This window comes from Grus americana, chromosome 31 (assembly GCF_028858705.1).
Source record: "Grus americana isolate bGruAme1 chromosome 31, bGruAme1.mat, whole genome shotgun sequence".
NCBI lineage: Eukaryota > Metazoa > Chordata > Aves > Gruiformes > Gruidae > Grus > Grus americana.
This window is the reverse complement of record NC_072882.1, coordinates 358,608-372,344: the sequence shown is the minus strand read 5'-3', so window position 1 is coordinate 372,344 and position 13,737 is coordinate 358,608. Positions and strand designations below refer to the sequence as shown.

General features: G+C 58.6%; 3 protein-coding genes and 2 non-coding genes across 6 annotated transcripts in view; 1 reads left to right on the top strand and 4 right to left on the bottom strand.

The window, feature by feature from the left end:
- The window catches only part of LRP1 (LDL receptor related protein 1), a 183,774-nt gene that overhangs the window by 2,378 nt on the left and 167,659 nt on the right, over positions 1-13,737 (top strand). The window lies entirely within an intron of this gene.
- On the bottom strand, positions 568-4,075 carry ATP5F1B (ATP synthase F1 subunit beta). The gene is made up of 10 exons (XM_054807307.1): positions 3,879-4,075; positions 3,207-3,389; positions 2,705-2,879; positions 2,395-2,516; positions 1,939-2,123; positions 1,682-1,840; positions 1,429-1,551; positions 1,136-1,348; positions 835-1,036; positions 568-748 (listed from the first exon to the last, which is right to left on the bottom strand). The coding sequence occupies exons 1-10, from the start codon at positions 4,024-4,026 to the stop codon at positions 651-653; spliced, it is 1,608 nt and encodes a 535-aa protein (XP_054663282.1). The 5' UTR covers positions 4,027-4,075; the 3' UTR covers positions 568-650.
- On the bottom strand, positions 2,194-2,267 carry LOC129198215 (small nucleolar RNA SNORD59). The gene has a single exon (XR_008574447.1). It is a non-coding gene; the product is annotated as a small nucleolar RNA SNORD59 (small nucleolar RNA).
- LOC129198216 (small nucleolar RNA SNORD59) lies at positions 3,092-3,164 on the bottom strand. The gene has a single exon (XR_008574448.1). It is a non-coding gene; the product is annotated as a small nucleolar RNA SNORD59 (small nucleolar RNA).
- PTGES3 (prostaglandin E synthase 3) lies at positions 4,451-13,183 on the bottom strand. Of its 2 annotated transcripts, none has more exons than XM_054807312.1 (8): positions 12,886-13,183; positions 7,691-7,804; positions 7,457-7,526; positions 7,095-7,193; positions 6,803-6,892; positions 6,287-6,349; positions 5,829-5,853; positions 4,451-5,314 (listed from the first exon to the last, which is right to left on the bottom strand). In XM_054807312.1, exons 1-8 carry the CDS (start codon positions 13,158-13,160, stop codon positions 5,295-5,297), a joined length of 756 nt encoding a protein of 251 aa, XP_054663287.1. In that variant the 5' UTR covers positions 13,161-13,183; the 3' UTR covers positions 4,451-5,294. The 2 variants fall into 2 exon arrangements, with proteins under 2 accessions (XP_054663287.1, XP_054663288.1); XM_054807313.1 differs by lacking the exon at positions 12,886-13,183 and adding an exon at positions 7,885-9,172.

Below are 13,737 nucleotides of genomic sequence, written 5' to 3'. Positions count from 1 at the left end.
GGCCCTTCGCCGAGGTGAGGGGGGGGGGCACCCCCACACCGGGGCCGCGACCCTCTTCCCCATCCCACCCCCTCATCCCCCCGCTGCAGCCCCCGCCGGACCCCCGGGATCTCCCGCCCCATCGGGGAGCCCCCGGCAGAGGGGGTCTCGGGGGTCTCGGTGCCCCCGGGGCAGGGCGCGGCCGGTGCCGCAGCCCCGCGGTGGGGAGGGCCGGGCCGGGCCGGGCGCGGCCCCCCGGGACCCCGCGGACAAAGCGGCAGCTGGCGGGGCCGGGGCAGCGGCCGGGCGGCTCTTTGTGCTGCCAAATGGTGGAGCCGGAACGGGGGGGGGAGGACAACACACGGACACGGGGCCGGGGCCAGACAACGGGAGCAGCCTCTGCCACCCCCCGCAGCCCCGGTAACCGGCCTCCGCCCCACGCGAGGGGGGGTCTCGGCCTCCACCCGGGCCCCCATCCCACCACACAGGGGAGCCCCGGGGGGGTAGGGGAGGGTCCCAGCGCAGCCCCATGGCCGGGGGGGAGCTCACAGCCCTGAGACCAGGAGCCACAGCAGACAAAGCTCGAGCTGTTTTCACCAATGTTTTATTGGAAACGTTAAATACTGGGGGTGCGGCGCTGGGGGGGTCGGGGGGGGGCACAGCACCCCTCCTCACGCATGCTCTTCGGCCAGCTTCTCGGCCTTGGCCACCGCCTCCTCGATGGGCCCCACCATGTAGAAGGCCTGCTCCGGGAGGTGGTCGTATTCGCCTGGGGGGAGACCTGGCGTCAGGGAGGGGAGCCTGGGCTGGGGGGACCCCGCTCTCCCCCTCCGCACTCCATGGGGGCCGTCTCACCTGCCAGGATCTGCTTGAAGCCCTTGATGGTCTCCTTCAGCGGCACCAGCTTGCCCATGTGGCCAGTGAAGACCTCGGCCACCTGGAAGGGCTGTGACAAGAAGCGCTGGATCTTGCGAGCCCGGGCCACTGTCAGCTTGTCCTCTTCAGAGAGCTCGTCCATGCCCAGGATGGCGATGATGTCCTGCAGGGACTTGTAGTCCTGGGGGGAGAGCCGGGGGAAGGGGGGGGTAAGCGGCTGGCGCAGGGTTCCCCACGTCCCCCCCAACCTCCACACGCGGGGCTGCCCCGGCCCCCTCACCTGTAGGATCTTCTGCACCCCCCGGGCCACATCGTAGTGCTCGGGGCCCACGATGTTGGGGTCCATGATACGGGAGGTGGAGTCCAGCGGGTCCACGGCCGGGTAGATGCCCAGCTCGGCAATAGCGCGGGACAGCACCGTGGTGGCGTCCAAGTGGGCGAAGGTGGTGGCGGGTGCAGGGTCGGTCAAGTCGTCGGCCGGCACGTAGATGGCCTGGGGAGGCGGGAGGGGACAGTGGGCCCCAGGCGGGCGCCGCAGCTTCCCCGGCACGACGGAGCCGGCCCTGCCCTCACCTGCACCGAAGTGATGGATCCCTTGCGCGTGGTGGTGATCCTCTCCTGCATGGTGCCCATGTCGGTGGCCAGCGTGGGCTGGTAGCCCACAGCCGAGGGGATTCTCCCCAGCAGGGCTGACACCTGGGAAGGAACGGAGCCCGTGAGAGGCTGTGCAAGGCGGGGGCCTGGTGTCCCATGCAGATACAGCCTGGCCGCTGCCATGCTCAGCACCAGGAGCCAGCGTGCCAGCAGCACCATGCTGAGCACAGACCTCTGAGCCGGCCTGGGTGAAGCGGAAGATGTTGTCGATGAAGAGCAGCACGTCCTGACCCTCCTGGTCCCTGAAGTATTCAGCCACCGTCAACCCCGTCAGAGCCACTCTGGCGCGGGCACCCGGGGGCTCGTTCATCTGCCCGTAGACCAGGGCGACCTGCGGGCAAGACCCAGGTGTCGGTGCAACGCCAGTGGGCTGCCCACGCCCCCGGCACCGCCGGGACCCCACCCGGCCCCTCGGGAGAGCCAGCACACCTTGGAAGTGGCGTCTTTCAGGTTGATGACCCCAGACTCGATCATCTCATGGTACAAGTCGTTCCCCTCGCGGGTTCGCTCTCCCACGCCAGCAAACACCGAGTAACCGCCGTGGGCTTTCGCCACATTGTTGATCAGCTCCATGATCAGCACCGTCTTGCCGACGCCAGCACCTCCAAACAAACCTGGGAGGGAATGGGAACGTTACTTAACCCCGAGCCAACCCGGCTGCCCCCCATCTCCCCTCGCCCCTTTCCTCCTCAGATCAATAAGCGTTGCTTCAGCAAGCTCAGAAGAACGAAAGTCAAATGGTTACTCATCAGCGAAGGAAATGACCACGGAGGGATCAGCCCTGAGCCTTGGCAGGGCAGAGTGTGACCCCCCCCAGGCACTGCTCAGCAGGGCTGGCAGGGTGCCCCCCTCCCCAGAACCCCCGTTCCTCCGGGGACAGCGTACCGATCTTGCCGCCCTTGGCGTAGGGAGCCAGCAGGTCCACCACCTTGATCCCCGTCACCAGGATCTCCTGTTCAACACTCATCTCCACGAACTCGGGGGCTTCGGCGTGGATGGCAGCAAACCTGCAGCAGGAGGTGGAGAGAAACGGAGCTGAGCAGCTGAACCGAGACCCTCGGCCACAGCGCTGGCTCTGGCTCACGACCCAGACGTGCTGCGTCCCCAATCACACGCGTGTCTGCTGCTCCAGAACCCACGCCCCCACCTCCGAACCCCAGATGACGCTGGCTCTTGGCCCGTGGCATCAACTCACTGTTTTGTTGTGATGGGGCCCCTCTCGTCGATGGGCTCCCCGATGACGTTCATGATCCTGCCCAGGGTCTCGGGGCCGACGGGGATGCGGATGGGTGCGCCGGAGTCCAGCACCTTCTGTCCTCTCACCAGGCCTTCCGTCCCGTCCATGGCGATTGTGCGCACGGTGTTCTCCCCTGCCAAGGCCGAAGGACAGTGTCACGGCAGCGCCCTCGAGCTGACCCTGGGGACAGCTGCCGGTGGCTTTCCCGGGCCCTGCCAAGGGAGCAGTCTGCTGGGAGGAGGACCAAGAAAAGCAGCAGGGACAAAATAACACAGAGAAAAACCGAGCCAGGCCACACTCAAGCCGCAGCCCTGCAGGCCAGAACCCTCTGGCAGCCATTTTCCTCCTCCTCAGATCGAAATCCGTGGCTTCAGCAAGCTCAGGAGAACGAAAGTCATCAAGACATCATCGCAGGAGGACCCCTCCCACCCTCCGCAGCCCTTCTGCGGCACACGCTCACCCAGGTGCTGAGCCACCTCCAGCACCAGCCGGGTCTCCCTGCCCTGCACCTCAAGGGCGTTGAGGATGGGGGGCAGCCCCTCGTCGAACTGCACGTCCACCACGGCCCCGATGACGGCCACGATGCGGCCGGTGGTGGAGCCGGCCTTGGCGGCGGGGGCTGCCTGGGCTGCATAGTCCCGTCCTGGGGGAGGAGAGGGACGAGTCAAAGTCAAGGTCGGACGGGGAAAGGGCAGCTCCGGGCTCCGCGTGCCTCGAGGGTGCGGAGCTGGGGCTCCCCTGCACCCCTGGGACGTGCCCAAAACCCCTGCACCCCCCCCCCCCCCCCGGCGCACCGGGGACCCCTGCACCCCCTCCTCGGCGCACCCACCAGCCCCTGCAGCCCTCGATCCGCCCGGGACCCCCGCTCCCTCCCCGGTGCACCGGGGGCTCCTGCAGCCCTCGATCCGCCCGGGACCCCCGCTCCCTCCCCAGTGCACCGGGGACCTCCGACACCCCCCCAGGTTTCCCCACGACGCCCTCGAGGACCGCTGCTCCCCCCACGCCCCAGTGCACGGCCCATCCTTTTGCCCTGACCGCGCGGCACAGCCCGTCCCGTCCCACCCCGGTAACGGGGCCGCGATAACGGCCCCCGTGCAGGCCCCAAGGTGACCTCGCGGCGCCCCGCACTCACGCGCCCCGGCGGCAGCGGCGGCCGGGCCGGCCCCACGGCTGAGGAGCAGCGGCAGGAGGTCGCGGCCCGGCCCGGCCCCGCGGTGCAGCAGCGGCCGGGCGGCGGCGGCGGCGGCGGCAGCCGAGCAGCGACCCGCGAGCCCCAACATGGCGGCGCCGACTGAGCCCCGCGCCCCGCCCGCCCCACACGGCCCCCGCGGGGCGGGCCCGCAGCCTACGTCACCCTCCGCCACGCGCGCCCATTGGACGCCGCGCCGAGCCGCGCCGTCCGCATTCACCTTCCCATTGGCCAAACCTGCCGAGGCGCTCGCTTTCCGCCTCTTCGTAATTGGGCCGCAGCTCTATCTATCAAGAAATGGCAGGAATTGATAGGGCGAGATCGGCAGGAAGAGGCGGGCCCCGGCTGAAAGGAGCCGGAAGCAGCGGCGCACGTGTCCCGCGCTTGTCCTTGGGGCGGGCGCCGTGACCGCGGGACCGGGCCCGATCGTGGCGGCGGCCAACGCGGCCCCGTGTGTCGTCCCGTGTCCCCCCCCCCCCAGGAAGGCACAGGGCGCAGGCGGAAGGAGAGCCAGGGAGTCTTCAACAGTTTATTAGAAAGAATGTAGACATTAAAAAAATCCCCGCTGCTCTGAACATAAATTGAGGTTTTTCAGCCCGGTTCGAAGCCGCCCAACGGTCTGTCACTCGCTTCCATACCCACAGTGCAAATACGATTTGGTCTAAACGTACAGATCGACAAGCAACAATGTACAGCCGCTCGCGCCCCGGAGGAGAGGGGACGGTACCAGGGACAGGCGCCAGCCACGCGCCTCGGCCTCGACACACAGGAGGAGAAGCTTCGTTTTGTTTTGTTTCTGAGACAAACTTTAGTGGACCAGACCCGAAGACACCACAGCGGTACTGCGCGTCACCTGCCGAGTTTTGAGAGCCAATGACATCAGCCTTGTTTCAGCCAGTTTTGTTCCCGGTACAAACGTACAATTTCAGGCCGCGGGGGGGGGGGGGGGGGGGGGGGGGGGGGGGGGGGAGGAAAAAAAATGCTCAATGACCACTCGGTGTGAATTCGGGATTCGCCCATTGTAATTACATCCACTACGAGGCAAGGAGGCTCCGTAAACTTTATTGCGACTGCTCTGTATCAATTGCCTACACCTCAATTGGGTTTTTTGTTTTGTTTGTGTTTTTTCTTTTTGGAAGTCTGGAAACGGTTCATGCATAACGTTATTGCCTCTCGTGGCTTAAGACCGCCCCGTGCAATGGTACACACCTACCATCAGTGAAGCCATTTAAAATGGACTGAAAATGGGTTAAAGGATGCAGGATCTCCCTTTAGGGCTATCAACTCAGGAATTCTTATCTCAATTATGAAATGTTGTGATGAAGTTCTTTCCCCAAACCCTGAAGACGACAGTTTTCCTTACTCCAGATCCGGCATTTCTAGAGAGAAAGAGAGCAGTGTTAGCAGGCAGGTTGTGTTGGTTTGGTTTTTGATTATTATTTAAAAAAAAAAAAAAAAAGCTACCAGGACCCTCATTATATCTCAAGGGACAGAAACAAGATGATCCGGCCCTTGCCCAAGGAGGGCACGGGGCAGTTTAAGGTCTCAAGAAGGAAGATCTGTGCGTGGCCAACGCAGACGTTACATGAGTAGGACCAGCACCACAGACACCGATGGCACATGCTGCTGCTCTGACAGCCAGAGCCTCCCCAGGGCTGCAGCTGGCTGGGGAGGGCAAACTGGTATTTCATGCGCGTGTGGAATGGCTTTCCCTGGATTGTGTCGCCTCGCGCCACTCGGGCAAGGCACTGGCACCAGCAGCAGCCAGGATTTAGCGAGACCGACAGGACGGAACATCTGCTGGCTCTGCTCGAGGCTCTCGCTCAATAGGAGCGTTCGGTGAGCGCGCGCACTGCCGCACGGTGCATAAAATAACCGGGAATGCCAACTTACTTTCATCATCACTGTCTGGTGAGTCCTGGAAAGAAGAAGAAACATTAACTGGAGCAGACTGTGCTTGAAGGCGCTTTTCACTCTGCACCAGTAGCCCAGCGGCTACGTCCACAGCCCAGGGGGAAGGTGTTACGTTGAGGAACTCCTGGTTCCACAGGACTTAGTTTGCCCTCGCTGGCCAGAGGCTACAGACCAGCAGTAGCCAACGGTCGCCGCAGAGGCAGATGACACCAAGCTGCCCGGGCTCTGCACGCACCAACACCACCGCCCTCAGCACCACTGGAGGGCAGGGACATGACTTTTGCCAGATGACATCATTTGTCCACGCAAGGTTTGGTGCAGTTTAACCGTTTAACAGCACTGAAGAGGGAACGCAAGTTTGACTTCAGTGAGCAGCAATAAACATGCAGGGCATCGCGCCTGCCCCTCGTGTATTTACTGCGAACAAGAGTACTTACATCATCTGCCCCATCTACTTCTGGCAAGTCTACGTCATCATCTCCACCCATGTTGTTCATCATCTGTTCCAGAGAGATAATGACCACGTTACTACAGGGTGAAGCCAACCGCACTCTATGTGAACCAGGGGAGCACAGTAAAAATCTAAAAATAGCTTACAATGGTTACAACCCACAGCACCAGCTGATTTGGCAAATCAGCTGCACCTATGCGGGAATTTAAGGTGAGCAGCAAAACCCAATTTCAGTTAATTGCCTTGCAAACCAACTGGTGCACCAAGTTAGTGCCAGCACCTACAACGGGACACCCGTTCGCTTCGTATCGGATAGCACGGACCAGTCACCTCACTGCCGTGCCACAGCGCGGTTAGAGTCAGCAACGGCTGCGCCCCAGCAAACCAGCGACCGGGAAGAGGAAGGGCGAGGAAGACTCCTCTTCCTCCAGCTCTCAGCTCCTGCTCGCCTGCACGCAGCCCAGAAGGAAACCCAGATCTCTAGGTACTCATCTTCCCATACCTCAGAAAAGCGATCAAAATTGGACATGTCTTCATCTGAATCGTCTTCCCAGTCTTTCCAGTTGTTGAAGTCCACACTGAGCCAGTTGAGCTGCACGTCAAGATGAGAAGTTATTTAAGGACAAGCAAGTAACGAGCTGTTACTGTTAGAAGAGGAAGGTTAATAAGAACTGCTGTTCTGATCGGCATGGTAAAGTGACCCATTAACTGCTACATAATTTAAACATGACCCAAATATTAAACAAAATTAAAACCAGGGGAGGCAACAGGCACATGATGGAGTTCGAACCCACCTTCGCCCTCTCTTTTGTTAACCTTGGCCATGCCTGACCAGATTCTCCTTTTCGTAAACAACACAAGATAGATCTGTCTGTTCTTTTATGCTTTGATTCCTGAAAAAGAGCAAATATCTGTTAGTGCAGTCATCAGAAACTTCACCGGGAACTGCTTCTATTAGACTCATTTGTCTTAAGCTATCAACTTCTTTGTCCTGAAAAATACCGCCCAGAGATGCTTTCGCAGACCCGAGTTTAAGCGTGCTCTTAGGGCCTAAGGAAGAATTTGCCCACAATGCTGGCAGCAGCCTCCAGAAGGGGAGGCATTTTTCAGGATACGGCACCAAGAACACAGTAAGGAGAGTTGAGAGGATACTCACATTTGGATCAATATTATTAAAAAGGTCAATTTCGTTTAAATGTTTAAAGTTATCACTTCCTCCAAGACAACTGTTAAGAGAAAAAAAATGCTTGTGTTTAGCAGGAAACATCTTACAGAACAAATACTCTTCATTAAGAGAACTTGCTACTTTTAAGAAAAATATTATCTAATCAGCATGGCCTTCAGGGATGTCCCCATGCCTCTCAGCTTTGTGAGGGCCCGAGGTACTTACCTGAACGTAAGTTTGGATTTTTCAAAATTTACATTAACATCTTTACTGTCTTCAACACAAAATTCAATAAAGACATAGTCCCTTCGGTCGTACCACTTCGCAGAAGCAGGCTGCCTGCGGACAGACCATTTAAGAGAAATTCAAATCAAGTTTCATATCTTTCATCAATTATCCAAAAAAATTTTAAAACTCACCCTTCCATGCTGCCAGCAAACTTAACATTGGCTTTCCTTACACTTCTCCCGATACACAACTTGAGCAGTTCGAATTTTTTTTTAATTGCATTTAGATATGTTCAACTAAAAGACTTCTTCCCGTTCTTAAAAGCCACAGTACTAGCTTATTATTAATAATCTCTAAAAGGTGCTCAAGGTTGAAAAAAAGATGTGAAGGATAAAGGGATATAGTGCATTCGGTGCGTAACACCCCCGAAAAGCTCGTGCTGATGTTCCTTGAAGGAGCTATCAAAATCTTTGAGACTGAAATAAATGTTACAGCAAATCAAAATTATGACAAAACTTTTCAAGATGAGCTACTACAGACGATGGCAAAACTTCAGTCACCTCTAACAGCTACACAGGCACGCTTAATTGTGCTTTTTGTCACCCAAAGGCTTCAAGCCCCAAAGCACCACCACCGAAAAGCCTGCTTTTTTGGACATTGATACCATTAAAAAAAAAAATGTACCCTTCAACAAATTTGGCCAAAGACAGACCCCGCCAAAGTCAGTACAGGTATGAGAGCTGAAGAATCGCTTCTGACTTCTCGCTGCAACCTTCTACGTACCCGGACTTTAACTCCCACGCTCTTTGGTATCTTCTGGCTTTCCAGAGACACAACAGCCTGTCCAAGGCACCGGAAAACACCGCAGGACTCTCGACCAACTCTTGTACGTTTGTAGTTCTGCAGCGAGAACTCACCTGCAACGCTCGAGCGCGGCCATTCTCGATGGGCTGCTGAAAGCAACCCTGGCTTGGCCACAGACTCCCCACCGCTTTCAGTTATTCTCCTGGCAACTCAAGCCAAGCCCACAGCCGCGCATCTGCATTCCAGGGGAAAGCAAACGGCCGCCCAGCGCGAGCCGCTGTTGCTAAGGCACAGAAAACCATGGTGCTTTCCCTCACTCCGACTCTCGCCCGTCTCCCAGAGGTGCAAAACCAAGGCTGGGATTCCAGGGCTCGTACCCTGCAGAGATGAGCTCCAAGACCTTCCGGCGAGCCGGACTGAAGTTAAACGCTCTAAGCCCTGATGTTTATGGCATCTACACTGACTGCAGGAAGCCAACGCGCACAAGGACACAAAGAAAGCTCCCGTTCCCATCTGAACACGACAGCGTACGCTTCACCCACTGAGGAGTGGATGTTTGGTCTCTGTAACACGCTCTAAGCATTACAGCATAATAACCTGACAAGAGTAATTAACTTTCCAGAACATTTCTGAAGATGACCATCACTAAGCTTTCGGAACAGGTTCTGGCTCACCTGATAAGAGTTACTTACCGAGGGCCGCAGCGCTCCCTCGCCCCACAGCTTGTTCCTGTCCCGCTCCCAGCACAACCGTCCACAGAACTGGATTAGGCCCCAGCCCTGGTTAAAACCCAGCCCAGCCGGCTTCGAGCTCCGTTGGTGCTACACATACTTCGCAGTTCAGCCGTACAAACAACGGTGCCAGCTCAAGGGAAGGCCAGTAACGGCGGCAGAAGTGGCCACAACCGCCTCTTCCAGCATTAGCACCCGTTAGAAGTGCAGGAAACGTCTGGTCAGAGGCCAGTAACAGAACATTTAACTTCCAAGAGCACAAAAACCAGGTGGGGTCCGAATGCAACCTTTAGTTTCAAGCAAGATACCGTCCCACTGGGTGACAACCTAACACTTCCCTTCCAGCAGCATTTTTAGGAAATACCAAGGCACCTACTTATTCAAGTAAAGTACAATAGCAGAGTAGCAATTTTCTTACTATGGTATTTTTAATTCGTTCTTGGGCACAAGTTTCCTCTTCTAATAGGGAGTGAAAGACTCTCAGAAGAAAAGAGGATGAGAGACGACCTGCTCCGTTCCCTCTGTGTCTCCGCTTTTGGGCACTGCGTGGCAGCCATTTCTCACGCTGCTGAAGACAAAAATCCCACTGCACGGAGCTCAACACACTGCTATCAGAACAGAAATCTCAGTGTCCCTGCTCGTGATGATGCAGGGGCTCCTGCTGAATAGCATTAACACTTTGCAAACATTTTCAATGTCAATGGAGATATCTCCGGCCTTCCCAGGGAGCTGCACGCATTCCTCAGTCCCCTAGCTCTGCTTTGGCCATGACCTCAGTATTTTTGCCAAGATCAGGGGTTTTGAGGCACCAATAGCCTGTTCACACACTTTCAAAAATCTTACTGAACTGTCCTAGAGCTGAAGGACACTCGCACACATCCGAGCTACGGAGAGGATTGAAAGGGACCAAAGAAAATTTACTAGAGCACAATCCACATTTCTAACACTAAATGTACGCTGCCTCCCCAGATATTTATTACTTACCACCCTGAACACACCTACTGTAATTAAAGCTATGCTGGAATTGCCTCTCATTCTTTTTATCTGTTTTTCAAATCTCTCATCCTCCCAAAGGGAGGATAGAAACCTTCCTGAAGCGCTTTAGTCAGGACTTACCATTCAAACCAGTAACGCAGGATACGCTGGAAATGCTAACCAATGTTAGGGGTGAGACGGAAGTCGCAGCCAACCTGCGCTGCCTGCCTACACCGAGGCTCCTAGGAGACAACTGCACACAGGGAAGCCAACGGGGAAGCAGGCACGTGCTCCAAGCACTTCAGAGATGGTTCCCCTACACCCACACAGAGTTCTCTGTTTTCTCACAGGCACCGAGAAACACCGCCAGGGCTTCTAAGCACAGTCACTTCTTACACGAGGAACCTAATGCTTCTTTCTTGCTCAACCAAACACATCGCAGGGGACCTCATGCCAACAGCGTCAACCTGAGCACGTGCTTTGGTTACGCACCATCCACATGTCCTAATGGGATTCAGAGTTCTTCGAAACAGAGAAGTTAATTTAAACGTGCTATACGCTGTTTAGCGATAAGTCATAACAGACTTAGAGCAGCATACGGCCCAGGGAACAAGTCACCCCATTCCACACTTGGCAAGGATTTCTTCTGTCAGATCCACACTTGTGCCACCCACGTGTTTTGGGGACTTCCTAAGCAAAGAAAGCCACCACACATCTGCATCTGACTGCCTCTTCTGGTCATCCCATTCAGAAGACAACAGGATCGTAGAGCAGGTTCTAGAAGCTTCACAGCAGCAGTTTCCCACTGACGGGCAATGATGTTCAGGCTCAGCTTCACCCAAGAGACCTCGCTGCTCTGTGGTGGGCTGCCCGCGACACCAGGAGCTGCAGTTCTGGCGCGGATGCCCCGGTCTCCAGCTTAACCATGGACACAGAAGCAGTTTCTTACAGGCTGTACTCACGAGCTGAATCTGAAATCTTTCTGTCGGCGGCTCGGTGCGATTGAAGAAGTTTCCAAACCTGTCCTCATGCTTCCTCATCTGCTCCATAGAAAGCGCCTACTGGAAGCCCAGCTTTGTTTCCTGACAATTCCTACAGTTTGACGACACTGCAAAAGTCACCTGATGATCAAGATTTTCACCTCCAGACAGCAGTAAGAAACCTGTTTTACATAATTAGTTTTGCTTTCCTTTATATGCCCTGGAAAGACTTTTCTTTTTTCATTAAAACCCCCCCTAGTTTCAGACTACAAAGACAGGCAATTTTAGGTGGATTGTAGTAGCACTGTGGTTTCAAGATGATGTATTCTTCAGACATTAAATGAAAAAACTCCAACTTTATTACGTCCTTCTCACTTTCAGTCACACTAAGCTGAAGCAGCCTCATCATTCAGTTTCAGAACAAGGGGGCAAAAAGCAACTGGTCACAGTGGTTGTTTCACCGAGCGGTGACGCTTTCCTCGGTACCTGTGGCAGATCAATCTTTCCGACAAAGAAAAGCCTCAGAAAAGCGCTACCACCTTCAGCCATTTAAGCCAAATCCACGGAAATCCAGACCGTCAGTGGTTAACGCTGCCATCAGCCTCTTCCCCAACAGCCAGATTTCGCTCTTAAAAGCTTCCCGCTGCACACACTGCAAAGTTTGGCTTCTCTTCCGTTTGCATTGCTAGAGAACATTTGTGTCAACTGGAGCTCTGTTACGAATAGCATACACCGGTTTTGGGTCACTGAACCGGCCTCAGTAGAATTACAATGAAGGCAGCTAATTAGGACTCACCAGCACGGCACGAGCACTCCTGGAGTGCCAAGGCACTTCGGAGCGCAGGTTTTTGCTCTGGATACACTGGAGGCCACGCGGGCCGTGCTCAGGGGAGAATCCAGCAGCTCAGCTCCTGCAGGGCAGCGTGGCCGAGGGACCAGGGTCTGCCTGCTCCCCCCCCAGCGGGGAGGGTCTCCAAGGGGGCTTTAAAGCAGTGTCTTTTTTTTTTTTTTTTAAAGCAGAGAAGTGAAAGCTTATAAAGGGATTAATAAATCCCTGGCACGCCTGCACGTTACAGGCGGTAGATGTCTTACTTACCGGGAATTTTTCGCCACTACCGTTTGATGGACGTCAGTGCCGTTCAAACCACCGAGCAACGCTCAACACCCCCGTTCCGGCGCCCCCCCCCCCCCCCCCCCGCACCGGGGCCCTGCCCGCCGAGGGACGGGCCCCAGCAGGGCCGCTCCGCCTCAGCCCCATTCATTCCCCGCACCCGGGACACACAGCCCGGAGCGGGGCCGGGAGACCAAAGCCCCGTTCGCTTTAGACCGGAGCAGAGACGGGCAAACCCGGCGCCCCTTCAGCCCCGAGCTGGGGCGCTCCGCAGCCGCCCGGCCCGCCACGGGCGCTCCCCCCGCCCCAACCCGAGCCGCCGGGGGCAGGCGGCAACCGGGGCAGGCCCCGCCGGGGAGAAGGCCCGAACGCGCCGAGTTACTCCAGGCCGCGGCCCGGCGGGGCCGGCCAAGGTCACCACGCGGGCCGGCAACGGCGGGAGCCCACGCCCCGCTTCGCGTTCCCTCAGCCCGCCTCCCAGCGCCGGCTCCCGGCGGGGCCGCGGGACAGCGTCCTCCGGCGGCCGAGGCCCGGCGGGGCTGGGCTGGGCCGGGCCGCGCGCCCCCGCCGCTCCCCATCCCTGGGCCTCACATGGCGAATGGCGGCGGCTCCGGCTGGCGCTCCTGGGGGGGGCCCGGCTCCGGCTCCGGGTCCGGCTCTGGGCGGCGGCGCGGGCGGGCGGGCGGGCGGGCGGCGGCGCAGGCGCGGGCGGGCAGGGCCGTGGCTCGCGGCGGCGCTGCGGCGGGCTCGGGGCTCGGCGCGGCCTCGTTCCCACAATGCCCCGCGCGCTCGGGAGCGGCGGCGCCCAGCGCTGGTGACGCAGCAAAATACCCGCCGCGCCGCCTCCCGCCGCTGCCGCTGCGCATGCGCGGCCTCCGCGTGCCGCCTCTGGCGCGCGGAGCCGCTCGCCCCACCCGCGCAGGCGCCGCCCGCGCCCCGCCCTCCCCGCGCGCGCGTCGCTCCCTCCTGCCTTCTAGCAGCTTCTCGCCGCGCAGGCGCGTTGCGATCGCCCGCCCTGAGGCGGGGCCCGCGGTTGCCGTGGCGACGGGGCAGCCCCCAGCGCCGGCGGGGTCGGGCCTGGGCCGGGGCCGGGGCCGGGGCCGGGCTCCCCCCCCCCCGCGGCGGCACCGGGCAGCTCCTCGCCCGCACGGTCGGAGCGCAGCCCCTCGGGCGGGCCCATCCCAGGGCCCCGTCCTGTCCCTGTTCCCAGCTGGGCCCCATCCCCGGCCCGGGGGGGCCACAGGGCCCTGGCTGCACCCCCGGAGGCAGCGCCCGGCTCCCACCCGCCCCGGGATCGTTTTTACCCTCTCGGGCCCGCCCAGGGCTGCTGGCACCGGCGGGTTTCGGGCCCACGCCCCGGCGTGCGGGAGCACGTGCTGCCTGCCAGGGCAGAGCCCTCATCCGGAGGCTGCGCTGTGCCACCGTACCGGCTCCGAGCCCCTG

Excerpts from the sequence above, each read along its gene's own strand:
- ATP5F1B (XM_054807307.1), bottom strand. The coding sequence starts at position 4,026 with ATGTTGGGGCTCGCGGGTCGCTGCTCGGCTGCCGCCGCCGCCGCCGCC. Across the intron at positions 2,880-3,206 it reads GGAGGTGGCTCAGCACCTGG|GGGAGAACACCGTGCGCACA; the intron begins GTGAGCGTGTGC and ends CGGCCTTGGCAG. Across the intron at positions 2,517-2,704 it reads GGCCCCATCACAACAAAACA|GTTTGCTGCCATCCACGCCG; the intron begins GTGAGTTGATGC and ends CTCCTGCTGCAG.
- PTGES3 (XM_054807312.1), bottom strand. The coding sequence starts at position 13,160 with ATGCGCAGCGGCAGCGGCGGGAGGCGGCGCGGCGGGTATTTTGCTGCG. Across the intron at positions 7,805-12,885 it reads GAGCCGCCGCCATTCGCCAT|GCAGCCTGCTTCTGCGAAGT; the intron begins GTGAGGCCCAGG and ends GTCTGTCCGCAG. Across the intron at positions 5,315-5,828 it reads ACCAGACAGTGATGATGAAA|AAATGCCGGATCTGGAGTAA; the intron begins GTAAGTTGGCAT and ends CTTTCTCTCTAG.